Consider the following 22,327-nt stretch of genomic DNA (forward strand, 5'->3'; position numbering starts at 1 on the left):
GAACGGGTCTTAGAAATATATGCTCTGCTTGAGAAACCCACGGCCAGTCCATGCATTGCGGTATGACATCGGACTGAGAACCATGGATGTCTGCATGAGGCCTTACAAGTATTCCCGGAATTAAATTACAAAAAGGAAAAACAAAGTTTTGGAAATGCTGAAATACTGAATTACTGCTTTAAGAAACGCAGAGTTATCAAATTGTGAAATCTTTGGGGGAGACAAGGAAGTCACAAATTGCATCAGCATTATATTATCAAAAAGCATTACCAGATAAATTCACTCGCGGTATGATTAGGTGTTGAACCCATGAGGATGAGAGAAGACCTAAGAAAGGTGTACACAGCCGTTTCCAGGATACCGACTATAAATTATATTACCTTATTCCTCCGCAATCAGCTTTCCTTGTTTCCCTGCGTTCAGCACATTATCACTTTGCTGATATACGAGACTTTTGAGGCATTTTCTTAGAAATCACAGAAACTAAACAGCTGTCAGGACATGCACTGCACAAGAAGTTTGCTCGGGCAGAGTAGATGGAAGCAAACAATAGTAATTGTCAGCTTTACACAAGTTGCTTCTCTTGCTGATCAATATTACAGAGTCATGTGCATTTTAATTGCACTATTCAGCCTTTAGGAAGGGATTATGCCATGGAAATCTGCAGCCATAAAAGCTAAATCTGGAGCCTGACATTTTGCTGTCCAATTTGGCATCAGTCATCACGAGGCAGATACAGAAACACGCTGCAGTATCTCCTTTTGTGACAAGGGAACGATTTGGCATTAGAGCCTTTTTTGCATAGAAATAAAAACAAAATATGATTGGGGATTAGACTAAATGAATTAATTGGCTAACATGCCACATTCTCCTTGATCAGCACTTTCCTTTACGAATGTTTCACTAAATTTCATGCCAGCAAGCACTTTTCTCCCTCTGCCCCTTTCTTTATAAGCAGATAGCTGGTACAGCAGAAAGTGGCTTACATCTGTCTCTTGAGATCAGACAAGAATTATATTTTGCCTTGGGATTTAAAAAAAAAAAAAAAAAAAATAAAAAAAATAAAAAGATCTCAATTTTTGTTTATATCACAAAAGGAACTAAAAAAAAACATTAAAAACGCTCATAGTCACTAAAGATTCCTCTCTTGGCCTAGTGAGAATCGTTCTTGGTAAAGAAGAAAATTAATCATCTTCAAACCTTTACAATGGGCTGTGGTGTGATCCTGCGATGCAAACAGCAGCCACAGAAAACTTCTATTTGTTTCATTTTTGTAGGACTGCAGCTGTACTTTCCTTTAGATTACAATCCTTTACTTTCCAAGCATTTTTTACTTAACCCCTTCACGACATTGGTCGTGTCCTTGTGTAGCACCCCTGAGACACTCCGGGCACTACAGGGAACTGCATCCTCCAGGGACCTGGAGTATTAGTGCCGATACCACCAAAGCACAACCAAAATCCTAGTTCTCCACTCCACACCGGGCATAGAGGGTTAACCATGTAAGGGGATGGTCAACATGGAAAGGAACGAGTCCCTGGGATTAGCCGGCCTGGTGAGAGGGGTCAGCAGGCAGTCAGTCAGTGGGGAGTAGAGAGTGTGGCACACAGGAGAGGTATGCGGACATGCCTGAGCTGGGTCCGTGCAGCGGTGACCCGGGGGCACAGGAGAGAGGTCGGCAGGTCGGGTACCAGAGATACTGCTGGGACCGGAGCACGCATGAGGCACAGGGCCCTAGATCAGGCGCCAGTTCTACACGGCTTGATAAATACCTGCCCGGTGAGGACACCTTCACAGACTTCACCGAACCAAATAATCCGGGGACATCAGCAGTAAACTAGGATCAAGGTTCGGACACTTACCTCCCACAGGGTCTGCACTGCCTGCCATACGGAAAAGACGACTGTACCCCAAAAGGGACAGTCGGGCCCCAAACGCTCCACGCTACAGGGACCCAACCAACAGAGTGCCGGGGACAGAGCAACCTGGGTCACTACATTGGCACTGATACTCCAAGGGACCTGAGCCAGTAATCCAAGGGCCTGAGTGAGTAGAGACTGTTAAAGACAACCTGGTGTGGTATCCGTTATTACCCCTCATCATCTCCCAGGCACGGCCCTACCTGCGGAGGGCCTAACACCATTGCTGCCATCACCACCAGAGCTGGGAGTACCCATATTTAGCAGCGGCAATTCCCTATCCTTAACTGAAACCCGCAGGTGGCGTCATGACATTAACTCTATTCTCCCCTTCTAAAAATACCCACTTACAAAAAGGGGCCCAGGGCATGGAACCGGGCAACGGCCACCGAAGTGACATCCATAACTGTATATTCTGCCCGGGAGCCTTCCCTGGGTGCTACACTTACCTTTGATGTGCGCTTGCATGCCGTGCCAGCATCTTTCCCTGCACATGTCAACTGATCTGATCAGCCAACGTGTGAAACTAACAGCTGTGTGTGGATCGGATACCCACCCGAGGCTGCTAGTTAAATTCCGCTGTCAATCTCTGTCAGCGGGTATTACCACACGCCGGCAGGGAGCGCGCCATTCCCCGCTCACAACGGTGGCCCGGTGACGTGATTGATGGGTTGTCATGACAGCCTAGGGTCAGCTGATGACCCGTTTATCACAACTAAAGTTCCTGTGAACAAGCTGGCATTCACAGGAGATCAGCATTTCTACTTTACAGAACGATGCTGATGCCCTGCTATGTACAGTACAAGGGACCGGATTATCGCAGCTTCAAGCCCCCCTAGGACTAGTAAATACAATTTTAAAAAAAAAACAAACCCACAAAAAGCCAGTTTTTAAAAAAAATATGAAAATCAAAACAAAAAAACCCCACAAAGTTCAAAGCACCCCTCTTTTTCCCAATTGAAAATAAAAATTAAAATAAAAAAACACAATAAAAACACACACACTTGGTATGGCTGCATTCAGAAATGTATTATGTATCAAAATATAAAATAACCTTATCTTATCGGTAAATAACGCAACAGGAAAATAAAAATTAAACCCGCCAGAATTAATCTTTTGGCAGCCAGAATATTGTAATAAAATGCAATAACAGGCGATCAAAACATTGTATCAACCCAAAAATGCTATCCGTAAAACAGTCAGGTCAGGGGGCAAAAAAGCAAGCCATCACTTAGTCCCAGATCCCGAAAAATAAACATGTTTCGATTCTTAGAAAATGGCGTCAAAGTGAATCTTTTGACAAACTTGTGATTCCTTTTCACTAATTAAATTGAAACAAAACTATTCATGTCTTGTAACCATGTTCTCGAACGGACCTGGAGAAATCATACCGCCAGGTCAGTTTTACCATATAGGGAGGCTATTAGCTTTTATTAGGCAGGGTAGGGCAATATCACTCTGACAATTATTGTAGGACAGTTGTTCACTTACTCATAGTGCCCGGTCCGCGGCCGGATACGTGATTTAGTATATGTTTGATTGCTCTACCTGCTACTGATTTTAGATTGATCTGTGTTAATTTGTCAGGATTAAAAGTTATGTTTTATTAATCGAACGTAAAAAGAGAGACCCTAATCCAATGTTGTATCACTTACTGGGCCGCTTGCTGTAGTTTAAATCAGATTATCACTGGAGGATTAACTAACCTGCTCCCACCTCATCCTCCATATTCAGGAGATCTGTATAACTGTGTACACTGTGGTGCAAATCAATGGTGTGGGCAGGGTTATACAGAGCTCAGCATTCAGAGAACTGGTAGTTCTGCAGCAAATAAGTGACTTTATAAAAAGTAAGTGATCTATTGCTGTAATCAGGGTCTCGGTCTCTACATTATTCTGCACTCAGATGGGGTAACAAAAATCTGGCAACTGATTCCCTTTAATTTCAAGATTATGAACCATGAATTTTCAAAGTAGGTGCACCAGGCTCATCAGGTCTAAGATGTATTTAATAGTGCACATAGGGAAATAAACCACACAAAATCATGTGGATTATAATGCAGATTTACTGGTGGAAAAAAACAAATATCTAAAATTAAAAAAAAAAAAAAAAAAAAAAAAAAAAACCTGTATTCAGCTACTCTGAAGCTTCTGTAGCAATGCTACTGGTGCCCCACTGTTTTCTGTACATCCGGCCACTACATGACCAGTCGATGAAGGAGGTTCGGTATAAAGAAAGTGGCATTTATTTTTATTTACACTTCTTAGGCTGGTTTCACACTACGTCTTTTTAACATCCGCTGAAAACGTTTTCAGCGGATGTGCGGATCCTGCTTTTACAGCAAATAACGTATGCAAACGCATATGTTATTTTGCAGGATCCTGCACTGGATGTTTAGGGGCGGGCATTGGAGTCATGTGATCGGGAGTGAGGGGAACTGGACTGGGAGGAGGCTTCTGATAGCTGCAGACGCTGGTAACCAAGGTAAACATCGGCCTTGGATACCCGATATTTATGTTGGTTACGAGTGTCCGCAGCTGTCGAGAGAGAGAGAGAGAGAGAGAGAGAGAGAGAGAGAGAGAGAGAGAGAGAGAGAGAGAGAGAGAGAGAGAGAGAGAGAGAGAGAGAGAGAGAGAGAGAGAGAGAGACTGATTCTGGGCATGCTCAGTCCAAAAGCAGGATCCTGTCTATCAGCATGCAACGTTCACCTGCGTTTGCGTGCGTTATAGTCAGGATCCAGCAATTTGCAGTATTTGGACGGAGCTCAAAAACGCTACATGTTGCATTTTTGAAACATGTTAAAATAACGCAAAAGGACGGATCCTGCGTCTAACGGACGCAAACGCAGGTGGACGCGAGTCCATTGAAAATGCATTGACATCAAAACGGATTTGCACAGGATCTGTACTTCCGTTAAAAAAACGTTTTTGACGGATGTTAAAAAGACGTAGTGTGAAACCAGCCTTATAAAAAACTTTTTAAAACTTGGATCTTGTCTGAATCTGGAGAAAAATCCACAATATAACGACCTCCCAACATATTTCTATATCCTTAAAGTACTTCAGTGGGGACAAGCTATCAAATTCATTCTATAGTCCACCGTCTTGCAGAGAATATTAAAAATTCCCTGTGAATTTGTGATGAAGAATTGTGCAGAATGTGGATGGCCTGTATTACACTGTAGTAAATAATCTGCCGTGTACATTTCTGTGCAGATATACCCTTACATTTGTTACACGCTTTATCTGACACTGCCCACAGCTTTTTGCCAACCCCTAGTCTATTTTATGGCCTCCACTTACTGGGATCCAAAAAAAAAACAAAAAAAAAAACCAAACTTTTCCCTCTGTTACATTTCCGAACCAAATCCCACAAATCACTATGACTTGGTGTCTGAGGTTTTTAGCTTATGTGAATAAACATTCTGTAACGGTCTAAGACAATTTTGGCTTCTAACCACTTTGGCGACATATCCGTTATCTTATGAACTCAAGTTCAAGTGTCATTAAAAAAAAATTTCTCCCCTGCACGGTCATTGGAAATACATAATCGTTCAATTGCAATATATCAGGCGGCCATGAAGGGATGAAGGGAGGTTGACAATTTACACTGTTAATTTAGCCCATGGGAAACACTGACATCCAAGCGCCCTATGCGCAGCTACATGAATTATACATGCATGTGTATTAAAATGAATTTTAGCAATGTATATGTATGATGTACACAGGCCTTCATATCGGAGACCTGGTTGCCATTTTTTACCTCCCTGCCCATGACTTCTCTCTTCTAACCCACATAATTAAGGCCACAGTAAATGTGCATTTTTTTAAGTTTTTCCATGGATTTGACCATTTTATTTCCTAATAACTGCAGCATTTGTATCTTCCCTACATTGACCAATAAAAGATTAGGTTACCATTATATTCATACTTCGGAATACTGAAAAATGGTCACAGAAATCAATCTGAAATGTAAATGTGCTGGAAGCTCTTAAAAAAAAAAAAAAAAAAAAAAAAGAATTAGAAGAAGGGGGGTGCTGGTTAGGAGAAAGGGTGGTCAATTACGCAGAATCCCAAATAGGAAATTTTTGTGGGAAAAAATAACTTCTTTCACGTGTCAAGAATGGTAAGAAAATGACTGAACTGTAGAATTGAAATGAAAATGTCAAAGAGGCCTTACCTTAATCTGTTGGTATATGTGTCAACACATGTTTTCATTTTTGCCAGCAAAGTCCCCACAGATGCTTGTGACTCAGACTGTTCCTCCTCCTCTTCTCCTCCTGACAGAGGAAGCAGCAGAGGTACGAGGGCTACACATGAAGCAATGGCTCGGAGCAGCTCCAGCAAGGCCCGGTACAGAGGTACGTGCCGAGCCATGTCCAACACTATTAAGACACAATATATTGAAGACACATTTTAGTGAAAGTCAATCACCTAAAGAAGATCAACAAGCACAGAAAAGAGCTGTTACTGTTCAGAAAGAGGCCAAGACTTTATACTATGCTAGAGTAATAACGGCTTTTTAGAAATCGGCTTTATAAAAGGGGTTTGCACAAAATATTACATTGGAATAATAAATCACAAACCATACTTGTGTTTTATAGGAATCAATATTGCTGTTGCATATATGGCTGCATACATGGTTGCCCTGCTGTTCTTTGGAGTCTCCCTTTGAAATCCACTGAATGTGTTCAGCTCATTAAGCGAGTGCTCACACTGGAGAGTTTTTGGTGAAGAAAGTCTCCAACTTTTTAATCAAAACGTTTGTCTTTTGAACTCCTAATTGTTTTTGGAGAGTTACCGCTCAGTACAAAAAGAAAGCACCACTCCACAGTTTTATTTTTTTTGTTTTTTTTCTCAACGCTGGAGTGGAGCTTTAAAATTCAGCCCCCTGCCCCTGGTATTATACTCACCTTCTGGCGGCTTCACTTTGTACAAAAACCACTCTGATCCCACGGTGCTATCTTGTGCCCGGAAAGTGTGACTGGCCGGAAGGCAGAAGTTAAGTCACAAACGCTCAATGCAACTCTAGGAGAGCCAGAACGCGACTTTCATAGAGACGTATTGTGACCTCCAGCGCACTCCATGAAATACTGGAGCTGCTGGCATGACACAAATTGCTGGTGCACGACAGGAGCAATGGTGATTACAGATGAAGATAGCAGCAGGTGAGTATTTTTTTTAATTGCGCCGGTGGAGTGGTGTTTGAAATCGGAGTGCAAATTCTTTTGAGTGGCCCAGCACAAGAGCAGGAATCAATACACTGCCTGTGCACAAGAAGGCAGAGGAGATAGGACTGAGCGTTGAGTATAATTGCCAACAGTCCCGATTCTACCAGGACAATCCTGCAAAACTGACCTTAAAAGTGGTGGTGAGGCTTAAGAAAATCTCATCCAAAAATGGGTGCATTGGATTGATAACATAAAGGACTCAAATTGCATATTCTAAAAACAAAAAAAAATATGAAATGCTACATTGTCAAGGATTACATGGTCTATGTATAGACTGTAATTTCCGGTTTGGCCGTAGGTCTCCTGACAAACCGCTACATATATTCCTTTCAGACTGTTAAATTTGGATCAGAACATCCACAGATATCTGAATGCAATCTAATATGGATTCAAGTAACAAAAAAACCCAAACAAAACAGCAAAACCTCAACTTAATGACCGTTAAATGGAAAATTAAAGAGAACTTGTCAGGTCCAATATGCACCAAGAACCACGAGCAGTTCTTGGTGCATATTGCTAATCCTGCCTAACCGTCCCTGTATCTAGTAGCATAGATAATGAGATCTTTAGAAAGTATTTCTAAAGACCTTTTATCGAATGCTAATGAGCGAGGGGACTAGTCCCCTGGCCAGTCGGGCCCATTAGCATGTTAGTACGTCCCTGTGGGTGTGCTCACATGCTAATGAATACGCAATGTCAGAGGATTATCTCACTCATCACTCCGGCTGCCATGGTCGCCTGACACTGGATTTTGGCTCAGTGCACATAACCCCAGACTTTCGGTCATACGCACTATGAAGTTGGGTGTACGCGTCCTGGCTTCAAACTGAAGTAGTGCGCATGACCGAAACTCTGGGGTCATGTGCACTGAGCCGAAATACAGTGTCGGGTGGTGATGGCGGCGGAGAGGTGAGTGAGATCATACTCTGATGCTGTGTATTAATTAGCATTACACCCACAGGGGAGTACTAACATGCTAATGAAGCCAACAAGGCAGGGGAACTAACTAGTCCCCTTGCTCATTAGCATAAGATAAAAGATCTTTAGAAATACTTTTTCTAAAGATCTCTTTATCTATGCTAGTGTATACAGGGACAGTTAGACAGGGATTAGCAATCTGTACCCAGAACTGCTCATGGTTCTGGGTGCATAGGGGACCTGACAGGTTCCCTTTAAAGTGCTATTCTTTGTATGTGAAGGAACGCACAACAAAGTATTGGATTATAGAACACTATGGTTAGTCCCATCACATTTTGAAATGGCAAATACCAGGGGAGAACAATGCGTTTAACAGCTTCACATAGGCAAGAATTTAGATAAAACTATTTGTCAACATTGACAGGACGGGCCTGTGAAGTAAACCTCCTAAGGCTATGTTCACATGTGCAGGATGTTGTGAGGATTTAGATGCGAATTCAGCACCTAAATCCTTGTAAAATCTGCTAATATTCTGCAAGCAGATGAAAAAAAAAATATATAGTATTCAGCATGTTTAGCGTGTGTTAATTCCAGATGGAAAAGCAACATATTAGCCCCACATAATAAGGCTCATCCTTGAAAGAATATGTGGTCACACTAGGGGCAGAAAGAACTAATGTCAGCAACAAATTTCTGATCTTTAAAAAGGGAACCAATCACCAGATTTGGGGCCTATAAGCTGCGGCCACCACCAGTGGGCCTTCTATATAGCATTCTAACATGCTGAAGCCGGCGTGCATGACGCGTTCTACGTCATACACACTCGCCAACACTGAGGTCCCGTGCAGGCGCACTACAATGCTCTGATCTGCCCTGCTCAGGGCAGATCAAAGTGCGCCTGCGCGGGACCTCAGTGCCGGTGAGTGTGTATGACATACAGTAGAACGCGTCATGCACACTTCAGAAGAAGGAAGACCAAGATGGCCGAAAGAGGAAGCGCCGATCCCGGAGGACAGCGCCACCCATTTGACCAGTGTGCACCGAAGCGACCTACTAGGTGAGTATTATGAAGTGTTTTTTTACGTTCTACACAGCTGCCTGGGCTTTTATATACAGCATGTTAGAATGCTGTATATAAGAGCCCATTAGTGGTGGCCGCAGCTTATATGCCCCAAATCTGGTGACAGGTTCCCTTTAAATAAAAAAATTAATGTAGCATTTGCATCACATGAACAAAACCTTCCTTTCGATGTACTGCCAAGAAAAGTGACAGCCCACTGTATTTCCAATCTACAACCAACAAACATCTCCTGTATAGGAAGAATGTTTGCTCTATAACAATCTTTAACTTTCAGAGATGAATTATCTATACAGATAACAGCAATTCTCACTATGACCGCTCCTACACCAAGCGTAACCCCCGCTATGCTCGGCTGTCAATAGCAGTCATTGCATTAGTAGCATGTTGCCGTCAATAATATTAGAGGTTGGGGATGATAATTGCTAACGGTATGAATTCTCCACCTATGACCTATGACCCTGCGTAAGTCGCTTTTTCCCTTTGCCTCAAGCACTACAAATTACAAGTGAATACAGGCAAAGAAGAAAGTGATACGTGCAGCACACTGTATGATTTTATTACATGCTGTTAAATGGTACACCTATAATCAATACCACCAACATAGGCTGCTGTCATGGTACTGTAAAGCATATTTAGCCACCCTGAGAAGTGTCATCCACATTCTCATACCAATATATGAAAGAGGAGAAGAAAAAAAAAAAAAAAGAAAACGGGAGACCAAGGATGCAGAAAATGTTACACAGCATTCCAATTGTTACTGGCTGTATGATTGATTTAGAAATATACTTACACATACATGTATATAGTCATATCTCTCTCTATATATATATATTTTAATATATACACACATCACATACATACATATACCACAGATGAAACCAGATAAAACTGGGAGAAGCGGACTTAATTTCTGCATTCTGTGTGCCACACTAAAGGGCACTTTACACGCAGCGATATTGCTATCGATATCGCTAGCGAGCGTACACGCCCCCGTCGGCTGTGTGTCACGGGCAAATCGCTGCCCGTGGCGCACAACATTACTTACACCAGTCACACATACTTACCTGTCTAGTGACGTCACTGTTGCCGGCGAACCGCCTCCTTTCTAAGGGGGCGGTTCGTGCGGCGTCACTAAGTGGCCACCCAATAGAAGCGGAGGGGTGGAGATGAGCGGGACGAACATCCCGCCCACCTCCTTCCTTCCTCATTGCGGGCGGCCGGAGGTAAGGTAATGTTCCTCGTTCCTACGGTGTCACATGTAGCGATGTGTGCTGCCGCAGGAACGACCAACTACCTGTGTCCTGCAACAGCAACGATAATCGGGAACGTCAACGATATGGTGAGTATTTTTGATCATTAACGGTCGTTCCTGCGGTGTCACACGCAACGACGTTGCTAACGAGGCCGGATCAGCGTCACGAATTCCATGACCCCAACGACATCTCGTTAGCGATGTCGTTGCATGTAAAGCGTCCTTAAGAATAGAGAATAGAGCAGAAAAGGGAAATGTTTGAAGACTTGAAATGAATCGCTATGCACGAGACCCAGGAGGACCCCACTACTGACAGATAAATAAAGCTAGACTGCAGTTTGCCAAACTGTATATGAATAAGTCAAAATGCTTCTAGCGTCTTGTGGACAGATGAGATCAACATCGGGCTTTTTTTGGTAAAACACATCATTCTACTGTTTAATGAAAATAGAATGAGGCCTACAAAGAAAAGAACAGTACCTACAGTCAAATATGATAGAGGCTCAAAGATGTTTTGAGGTCTGTTGCCTCTGTCACTGGGTGCCTTGACTGTGTGTAAGGCATTATGAAATCTGAAGATTACCAAAGGATTGTGGGTCGAAATGTAGTGTCTGGTGTCAAAAAGCTGGATTTGTGTCCTAAGTCATGGGCCTTTCCGCAGAATGAACCCCAAACATACTTCAAGAGCCCCCAAAAAGCGCTAGAGAACTTAATTTGGCAGCAATAATTATTATATATATATATATATATATATATATATATATATATGTGTGTGTGTGTGTGTGTGTGTGTGTGTGTGTGTGTGTGTGTGTGTGTGTGTGTGTGTGTGTGTGTGTGTGTGTGTGTGTGTGTGTGTGTGTGTGTGTGTGTGTGTGTGTGTGTGTGTGTGTGTGTGTGTGTGTGTGTGTGTGTGTGTATATATATATATATATATATATATACACATACATACATACATACATACATACATACATATATATATATATATATATATATATATATATATATATATATACACACACACATATACACATATATATATATATATACACATACACACACACACATATACACACATTTATATAATATACATACATACACACATACATACAAATAAGAAAGCCGCGGAGACACCATCATGTGTTTCTCAACGCTGGCAGGAAACTAGCCAGGTCTTTCACCGGGAAGGAACAACCACGGGAAGGGCAGTCTCCAGTCAAGGAGACCACCTATACCAAACATGACTCCTTGACTGGAGACTGCCCTTCCCGTGGTTGTCCTTCCCGGTGAAAGACCTGGCTAGTTTCCTGCCAGCGTTGAGAAACACGTGATGGTGTCTCCGCGGCTTTCTTATTTGCATACATCCCAGGGGGCAATGCTCTAGAATCACTGCGTTGAGAAACACATGATGGTGTCTCCGCAGTGGATATGTTGATCTCCCCAAGGTCAACAATGCTTGCTTAAAATTATATATATATATATATATATATATATATATATATATATATATATATATATATATATATATATATATATATATATATATATATATATATATATATATATATATATATATATATATATATATATATATATCCATTAAGGCTTTTTTCACACTCATCCTTTGTCCTGTCAGGAAGAGTTGTCAGCAGGCTACTTATCAGAGGCAGGTTACAAAGACAGGTAACACCTCTATACCGTACATGGCTGATAACACAGGATCCTCCCTTCAAAATTGGCGATGTCACACCGGTGCTCCCCCTCCCTTCACAATGGCCTTACCACACACTCAGATGTTTCTATACAAAATATATTCTTGTCTTATTCTGTTTATTGCAGCTAACATATATTTGGATTTCTTAAAACAACTTGAAGTTAGAGTTTAAAAAGCCCCAAGGGCCAGGGTTTTTATTTTTAATATGGATTGTGATATGGGAAAAAAAATCCTAGCCAAAAATAAACATAAAAACCTATGTTTTGAAATAAAGAATGGATTCCAACTCATTGTTGATGGTCCTATACCCACCGTTCTAAATACCGTGGACAAGAAAAATTGGCAAGATGCTATGTCAGCCCTTCCCTTACTTTGCCCCTGAAATTGCCAAATGAAGCTTTAAAGATGCAAGAAAATACAAAACCGTAAAAAAATGGAAAACTGCACCATGAATATTGGGAACGTACATATGCATCTAAAAGCAGTGAGACCTATAAATTTCAGAGCAAAAATGAACATGATCATGGCTCATGCTCAAAGAATGCCTAAGGGTCTGTGCGCGTGCTTTTTGGTTGCTTTGTAAACTGCACTGTGTCAATGACAAAATGCATGCGTTTTGCTTCCCCTGCAAAGTCTATGAGAAATCAGAATTTCCATCAGCACGTTGCTTTTTTTAGGCTTTTTTTTTTTGTTTAAGAAATATTTGTGAAAACCGTTGCCTAAAAAAAAAATAAAAAAAAAAAAAAAGCAGCATGTCACTTCATTGCGTTTTGGTTGCATTTTCCACCCACTGACTTCTCAATCTCAAAACTGTTTAAAACATAGCAAAAACGCATGCATTTTTACCGCTTTTTTTGTCAAATGCACAGTTTACATTTGTCAAAACACTGCAGTTTAGTTGTCAAGCCAGAACGCAGACGTGCGTATATAGCCTTACATAGGATATCCCTTCTTCGTATTTTATCCCTGATCGCTAACACAAATTGACTTAGCCATTAGCAGCTTGTCCTCACAGCAACAGAGGGTAACGGGACAGAAAATTACCTATGCAAAAATTGAAAGCGCTTTCACCTTCTACGCCCTCATTAGTTGGTATTAACAAATAATTTAACCTCACTAAGCCAAAAACCATTTCAAAACACTAGCAATAGAAAATATATTAACCTAACCTTAATTTTACAAATAAACCTTCAATAGTGTTTAGAAAAATACCAGCATTTATGCATTCCTGCCAATAGGCAAAGTAGAGTAAACCACCATCATACTTTTGGTGATACCAGACCTAGAGTGTTGAAAGTCAACCTCATGTGTCGGGGGAGAGATCTTCGATCATGTAAAATAGTGATATGGTTATTCTTGAACTAGATTGCTATGTTCGGTTCAGTCGAGCATGCGTGTGTTGTCAATAGGTAGATGTTGTCAATGGGCCACGCTAGATGCCTCTATTGTGGTCTTATTTCTCTTGAAAACAAAGGAAAGGTAATGTGAAACTCAACACGCAGGACGTTTCCTGTTCCCCCTGTTTTGAAATCTGTTAGAACTGATGCACATTGTCCAATACACATGAAGTTGGTGTGGCCAACCATGCAGTAATGTGTATGGGGGAGGGTGGGCTATAAAAGGGGGATATTCAGATATTCTTCCTAATCTACCGCACATATATGTTTTGCAGTCAGGCACCCAAAACATCTCGGACACATTGGAATGTGTGTTCCTGGCTTTAGCATTCAGGCAGGACAAAAAAAACAAAACAAAAAACAAACATGCACCGTCCGGTAAAAATACATTGTACAAACCCGTGTTTGAAGGCTAATCACCCAAACAGCCGGTAACTCTACTTACTGCCCTGGAATCAGGTTTTACATGCATTCAAAGCACAATGCAGGAGATGTATAACAACTAGTGCAGAAATAAGTATAAAGATATAAGTATAAAAAAAGCCAAACCTAATGGGCTGGTAAATGGATAATATTGAGCAGCGCTAACTCCTTTTTTTCCAAATCGTTTAACAACTTGAATACAGCTTAATTGGATGAGAACAACAATCCAGTTACATTGAAGAAATACAAAAGAGATTGTTCAAGAGCTCCGAGCACCATTTCTGCATTAATACCGGCAGTGGTGCTGCTGGGCAAGTCATTGGTTTTTTTTTTTCGTTTTTACAGGGATAGAGCCAATTCAGCTTTATGTCATTATAGACTGATAATTCCCTGACAAACCAGCAGCATCTTCCAGGCTGGCATACGCTGGTATCATCTTGAAGTTAAGAAACTCATTAAGATTCCAAGTTGTGTAATAAGATGGCACAGCAGGATCACTTCCATGAGCATCACTAAGGTATAGCAGCTACAGTACACTGGAAAACCACAGGCTAACCGCACCGTACAATACAAAATCTTTCTAATTAAAAGCTTTTAAACTCAGCACTGTTGCTACAGACACATAAAATAGCTCAGGTAGTTCATTTCCTGAAGGGCTCAGCTTTTCCTCCTACCGTTGCTAAATAATTCAGCACTGCAGGCATTCCCAGCCCTCGTCACTGTACCTTTCCAAACATATGAATGTGGTTGTGCGCTTCTGGCCATCATGTCACTTCCACGCGTTTTATGCTCTGCTGCATTTTAAACTCATAAGTCACGACTCTTCGTCACAGGCATTTGCCGAAGTATGTCTAAAGCATTGAAGATTGTGGCTCCCAGGGGCTCAGTTAATATCTAGTGGCAGTCACATAGGGTTTGCCAACTCCTACTAAGGTTTATAAAACACAGGAGTGCGAAGAAGAAGAAAAATATATGATCCATCATAACCAAAGTAAAAACAGCCATACCCAAAGAAGCAGCTGTACCATTTTTAATAATGAAAGAGACACACACACACCTTATGATAGCAGCATTAGGCACAATATACATCAAGATACAAGACAGTAAAAACAACAAGGTATCCTGGTGTCATGATATGCAATTTAGTCGGCCAACCATCTAATGTGTATACCGAACCTCCACTCATCACACGTATTCAGCTGACAGCTATCCAAATAAATGAGTACCTTTGGACTATTTGAGAGATCAGGTATATCAGAAATTAATCACACAACTGGTCGACATAATGGGGCAACTTTGTGAAGTCCTATGTCCATTTGTCAAAGAGGTATGCCATCACCTGTCTTCTCTGCAAGCACCCCAACCCTTCCATTCTAAAATGTCAACGTCTCCAATGTTAGATATATGGCACTGGTACGGATCAGCTGTCTTTGAATTCACACTATGTTATAATGGGAGAAGGATATACATTGAACCCTATAGCCTTAAAGGTGGCAGATTTGCTACAATATTCAAAGCAAGGGGAACTGTAAACCTCTGATAGAAACCACCACACCAAATACTACAGGGCATACTATGTGCCCACCAGTCTTACTGCTATATACCCCTCGGTTCCTCCTTTCTGCTTAAGACAATGCGGCTCTCTTGGAACGACGGTGCCCAACAATTTCAGCATTATAGTTACATAGGTTGAAAAAAGACCTAGGTCCATCTAGTTCAACCTTCCTCCACCAGTTCTACATTTGGTTACTAAGTCATTTATAACCAACAATATTGTGTAGTGAGGAAATCATCCAGCCCTTTTTTAAAAGCTGTTATAGTATCTGCCATTACTACCTCTTGTGGTAGGGCATTCCACAGTCTGACCGCTCTAACTGCATTCTGTATTCATTCTGGCAACTAATTACAATATTGACAAGGTTTGACTGGCTTCTTCTGTCCCAAATTGCCAGCCATGTGCTTATTAGGAGATAAAGCATTGAATATGTCTAATGTAATCCTAATGTAATTGTTAGACTCTCCTCTTATGTTATCCACAGCTAGAATCCATATTGCTTCCAAATTCAAGTCCCTATCCTTACAGCCATCGATAGTTATTTCACAAATTAATGACATTATAATTATGAAAAATTAAGTGCCATTAAAGGGGATACTGTAGAACGATGTGAGCAGGTCTGGGCGCCGGGGCTACCCTCCCCCCATGTTCCTGAGAACTGGTAGTATTTGTCAATTTAATCTGAATTATTTGGCCTACAAGTCCCTTCCTATTTGCCTATGCAGAAAGAATGTGCATTCTATGTCCAAAAGATACACCATATTTTTCGTTTTATAAGACGTACCGAATTATAAGACGCACCCCAAATTTAGAGCTAAAAAAGTAAAAAAAAAAGTAAAAATCTCGGGTCAGTTTTATAATACGGTGGTATCCGGTGGGGGGCAGCAGCAGTGGTGGTCGGGGTTCACAGGAGGCAGCGGCGGTGGAGCAGGTCCATGCTACGGGCAGTGCAGAGGGGGCCCAGATACTCACTGCGGAGCTGTGCTGGAGTGGCCGGCGCTGCTGCTAGTGCTCGCTGCATGCACTGGCCATTCTGATGATGTCGGCGGTGCGGACTTCAAAGAAATGGCGGCCGCAGTCGGCGCTTGCGCAGATGGGAGCTTGAGCCGAGATCTCTATCTGCGCATGCGCCGAATATGGGCGCCATTATTTGAAGAACTTACCATTGATATCTTGAGCATCAGCACACAGCAGCGCAGGCCGCTGCACAGAGGTTTGCTGGCCGCTGCACAGGGAGCCGCGCCGGCCGCCTCACAGAGCCGCGCCAGCCACCGAAAAGAGCAGCATCGGGCGCCGCACACAGGAGCACAATATTGTCCTGCCTTCAGTGACCGCTCTCCACTACATCCCCCGGTAAGCTATATTCGGATTTTAAGACGCACCCCTCATTTTTCTCCCAAATTTTTGGGATGAAAAGTGCGTCTTATAATCCGAAAAATACGGTAATTATCAAACTTATGATCTTGTAAGTATACTGCAAAAACAGGGGTTTTATTTCTATAAGCCTGTAACTTTACATGTTCCACTAAGTGAAGTTTATTTTGTTTGTAATTGTTGTATATTTTATATTTCAGAACACAGCTTATAAGTTTGAGTCTAAAATGTTAACTTGCCAATATGGAATAGTGAAATAAAAAACTAGGTTATTTTCTGTCATCAGTAATGCATGTTGAGTGTATGCATAGTGGTCACAGTCTTCTGCCATATCCACCGATGCTCCGGTTCCTCTCGTATCTGTTGTGACCAGCCAAACTTACAACAGCATTTCTGTAAGGACTTCAATGTAGGGCTATGTGCGCACGTTGCGTAAATACATGCAGTTAGGCTGCGCTTTGTAGCGCAGGGTAACTGCATGCGTCCTGCGTCCCCTGCACAGTCTATGGAGATTGTGCCGGGGCCGTGCGCACGTGGCGTCTTAGAGCGCAGCGCTTCGGCTGCTGCCCGAAGCGCTGCGTTCAAGAAGTAACATGTCACTTCTTCCGTGCGCTTTGCCGGCAGCTCCTGCTCTGTCTATGGGATGAGCTGCAGGCAGAGCGCATGGAATCGGCTTTTTTTTTTTTCTCTACGGACATTTTCTGCAGCGATTTGAAGCGCACGTGTGCTCTTCAGATCACTGCAGAAATTTCTGCAGGGCTAGTACGCAACGTGCGCACATAGCCTAAATGTAAAATACTTACAAGACTCTTGTGGACTAAAATATAGAGGGAAACCCAATGGTCCGTTATGTGAGCTGGCATGAGAGAGCTGCGTTGACACGATAGAGGAAGGGGGACCTGAGCGGAACTAGAAAAAACAGCCACCATGTCTAATCTCAAGAGAAAAACTGTTACCTTGTGTGGTTTAGCTTTTGTAAGCAAAGTGATAATACATGATGCGGAAAGTGCAGGAAAAGGACAATGTTTTCCAGAAGATAGTTGTACATTTTAGTATAAAACTTTAGTGCCCTCTTAATATATTTGCAATAGGGATAGTTAATATACTAGTGTGGTTTGATACTATTGATTTAATATTCTTCATTCAGCTTTAATTTTGTTATTGAGATGGAAAGTATCAGAATGGAGAGGCACAAGTCACTGTAGCGACATTAGAACTTACACACTACAGATCCTTGTTGTGATTCTAAAAAGGTCTAGGTGCATCTTAATTTTCTCGTCTGGGGGGGGGGGGAACGCAAAACTTAGGCCTCATTCAGACATTCGTGTCGCATGCACATGTTCTGCGTTTTTTTTGTTTTCTCACGGACCACCACAAACCCCATTATAATTTATGGTGTTCTTCACATGCCCATGTGTTTTTTCACAGACCTAGTGTCCTTCCGAACCACACAAACTTGTCTACAGTCATGGCCAAAAGTTTTGAGAATGACACCAAAATTATATTTCCACATGATCTGTTGCCCTCTGGTTTTTAACCCCTTAGTGACGGAGCTAATTTTCACCTTAATGACCAGACCAAATTTTGCAATTCTGACCAGTGTCAATTTATCAGGTTATAGCTCTGGAACGCTTCAACGGATCCCACTGATTTTGAGATAGTTTTTTTGTGACATATTGGACTTCATTTTAGTACCAAATTTTGGACAAAATTTTTCGCGTTTATTTGTGAAAAAATATGAATTTTGGCAACATTTTTGAAAATTTTGAAATTTTCAACTTTTGAATTTTTTTTCCGTTAAACCAGAGAGTTCTGTGACACAAAATAGTTAATAAATAACATTTCCCACTTGTCTACTTTACATCAGCACAATTTTGGAAAAAAAAATATTTTTTGTTAGGACGTTAGAAGGGTTCAAAGTTTATCAGCAATTTCTCATTTTTACATCAAAATTTACAAAACCATTTTTTTAGGGACCACATCACATTTGAAGTGATTTTGAGAGGCCTAGATGACAGAAAATACCCAAAAGTGATACCATTCTAAAAACTGCACCCCTCAAAGTACTCAAAACCACATTCAAGAAGTTTATTAACCCTTTAGGTGCTTCACAGGAACTAAAGCAATGTGGAATGAAAAAAGCAAAAAATAAAATTTTACCTAAAAATGTTGCTTTACCCCAAATGTAATCAATTTTAGAAGAAATAACACAACAAAATGGACCCCAAAACTTGTTACCCACTTTCTTATGAGCGCGGTGATACCCCACATGTGGTCAGAAACCTCTGTTTGGACAAATGGGAGGGCTGGGAACACAAGGAGCAATATTTGAAGTTTGGAAAGCAAATTTGGCTGAAATAGATTGTGGGCACCATGTTGCATTTACATGTCTGCTAAGGTACCTAAACAGCAGAAACCCCTCACAAGTGACGCCATTCTGGAAACTAGACCCCTCAAGGCTTCCATCTAGGGGTATAGTGAGCATTTTGGACCCACAGGTACTTCACAGATTTTGATAACGTTACGTTGTCATATTGAAAATTTTCATTTTTTTCTCAAAAATGTTGCTTTAGCATTAATTTTCTTACTTTTTCAAGAGGTAATTCCAAAAATTGGACCCCAACGTTTGTTACCCACTTTCTTATGAGCGCGGTGATACCCCATATATGGTCAGAAACCTCTGTTTGGGCAAATGGGAGGGCTGGGAACACAAGGAGCAATATTTGAAGTTTGGAAAGCAAATTTGGCTGAAATAGATTGTGGGCACCATGTTGCATTTGTAGGGCCCCTAAGGTACCTAAACAGCAGAAACCCCCCACAACTGACCCCATTTTGGAAACTAGACCCCTCAAGGAATTTATTTAGATGTTTGGTGAGTACCCTGAACCCCCAGGGGCTTCACAGAATTTTATAGCGTTGAGCCATGAAAATAAAAAAATTAAATTTTAACACAAAATTGTTACTTCAACCATGTAGCTTTTTTTTTCACAAGGGTAAAAGGAAAAAAACCACCATAAAATGTATTGTGCAATTTCTCCTGAGTTCGCCGATACATCATATGTGGCGGAAATCAACTGTCTGGGTACACGGCAGGGTGCGGAATGAAAGGAGCGCCATTTGACTGCAAAATTGGCAGGAATCATTAGCGCACGCCATGTTGCGTTTGGAGACCCCCTGAAGTGGCTAAACAGTAGAGCTCCCCCACAACTTACCCCATTCTGGAATCTATACCCCTCAAGGATTTTATCTAGGGGTATAGTGTGCATTTTGAACCCACAGGTACTTCACAGAATTTTATAACAATAGGTTGTCATATTGAAAATGTTCTTCTTTTTCACAAAAGTGATGCTTTAGCACCAAAATTTCCACTTTTACAAGATGTAACACCAAAACGTGGACCCCTCATTTTGTTACCCACTTTCTTACGAGTCCAGCGATACCCAACATGTAGTCAAAAATGTCTGTTTGGGCAAACGGCAGGACTTGGAAGGGAAGGTGCACTTTTCAAATTTTGGATTATTTGATTTGCAGAGCCTATGTGTTATCAGAACAACTGAAAACCCACATAAATGGATTTTTTGTACATTTTATCTTGGAGTGAAGGGCAAAATGTGGAGGAAAATACCGCCAATTATATGGCAGACTTGTGCTTGTTCCAGAGATGAAGGAACACCAGGAGGGCTAGAAGGACACGTTAATTTTTCAGAAACTGGTCGTACAATGTCTGTTTAGCACCATCAATCCCTATATGAGGGACAATTGTGCCAGCCGACATGGTACATCATAACAGGCTCCTACCTGCCAAGGTCGAAACCGCTATATGCACAAAACAACCAGTCCCCTACAGGGTTATAAAAGTATTGTCCAGTACAGGAGGTTTGGCAAGAACCATGCAGTAAAGCCCAAGGTGTAAAATTACAGAACAGCTTCAGATCCTCCAATAAAATTATCATGCCCGTATCACCAAGACATAGTTGTAATAGCAGTCAGACTAAGATGATTGGTGCTAACACTTTAAGTGATCAAATCTTGGAATTATTTGTTAGATGATCAGATGTTTCAAGAACATTTGCGGGGTCCACATTCTGGAGTACGCAGACGTGGGCATATGACGAGAATTTGTCTGCATAACACTTCGGTATGTGAGTGATCAAGTCCTGGAATTATTTGTGAAATGGGGTAAAATGTGTTTTACTGATGAAAATAGTAAATTTTATTTGACAAGTAACACAGGGGCTCACTACACAGAAAAAATAAATGTGAAAGAAAAACCCTACCACACAATTTGGGAATAGTGTATGATGTCTAATAATTGTGGGATGTGTGGTAGATTTCGAAGCAAGGGGTAACACAAAGTCCTGGCTGGGAAGGGCACATGGGACAGTAATATCTAGATTCGCTCCTATTGCCCTGTTTGCTGCAGACCCGGCACCTTTTTTTAGGACGGTTTTGGGTGGGAGTAGGAGGCATGAGACGCATAAAATGCCGTTCCGTTAGTCTCCGGGCATTCTCTGACTCGAAGGCTGCCTCTGGTGCCGCTGAGTCAAACATGAGGGACTCAATTTTTTCCTGGTATTGCAGAAATGTGAGGGCCCCTTGTGATTTTTTTATACAGTACAAAACTGTTGTAGGTAGCAATCTATCAGGTAGATTGCTACCTTTTTGTACCAGGCCCTCGTTTTCCGCTTTACCAGGTATGGTTGGAGCACCTGGTCAGACAGGTCCACGCCACCCATAAACCTGTTGTATTGTGTCACACAGAAGGGTTTTTGTTTGTCCCTGGTGGCTCCCCTCTCTCTGACCGACACAGTGGTGTCCTCATGCAGGGTGGTGAGCATGTAGACGTCCTTGCGGTCATTCCACTTTACGGCAAGCAGTTTGTCACTTGCCAGTGCGAATGACGCCCCCTTCTCTAGACGTCTGGACACTAACTGTGCCGGCAAACCAACACGGTTTTTCCTTATTGTCCCAAAGGCCCCTGTATTTGCAGCATGGAGGGATTGGTATAGGGGGATACTGGTGTAGTAGTTGTCGGTGTACACGTGGTAACCTTTACCAAGAAATGGCGTCATTAGCTCCCAGACAATTTTTCCTGGGATGCTAATTGTCTGGGGACAGTTGGGTGGGCTTATTTGGCGGTCCCTACCCTCATAAATGATAAAGTTACACGTGTACCCGCTGGTGCTTTCGCACACTTTATATAATTTTATGCCATACTTGGCTCTTTTGGAGGGAATAAACTGACGGAATGAGAGACGGCCCTTGTAGCTCATTAGGGACTCGTCAACCGAAACATTCTCCTCTGGGCTGTAGGAAGTTAGGAAGGACTCTTTCAGGAGGGATATTAGGGGTTTCAATTTATTAAGGCGGTCATAATTGGGGTCAGTTCTTGGGGGGACTTGGGAATTATCACTAAAATGGAGGAATCTCAATAGGGTCTCATATCGGGTTCTGGGCATTACGG

The 22,327-nt window shown here is 41.8% G+C and overlaps 1 protein-coding gene across 7 annotated transcripts in view; it reads right to left on the reverse strand.

The window, feature by feature from the left end:
• BIRC6 (baculoviral IAP repeat containing 6) overlaps nt 1-22,327 on the reverse strand; it is a 533,701-nt gene that overhangs the window by 39,762 nt on the left and 471,612 nt on the right. For all 7 annotated transcript variants that reach the window (XM_075339505.1, XM_075339507.1, XM_075339508.1 and 4 more), the window contains exon 66: nt 6,099-6,303. In XM_075339505.1, the coding sequence (XP_075195620.1) occupies nt 6,099-6,303 (205 nt within the window). The remainder of the gene's footprint in view (nt 1-6,098; nt 6,304-22,327) is intronic.

Source organism: Anomaloglossus baeobatrachus, chromosome 3 (assembly GCF_048569485.1).
Source record: "Anomaloglossus baeobatrachus isolate aAnoBae1 chromosome 3, aAnoBae1.hap1, whole genome shotgun sequence".
Classification (NCBI taxonomy): Eukaryota; Metazoa; Chordata; class Amphibia; order Anura; family Aromobatidae; genus Anomaloglossus; species Anomaloglossus baeobatrachus.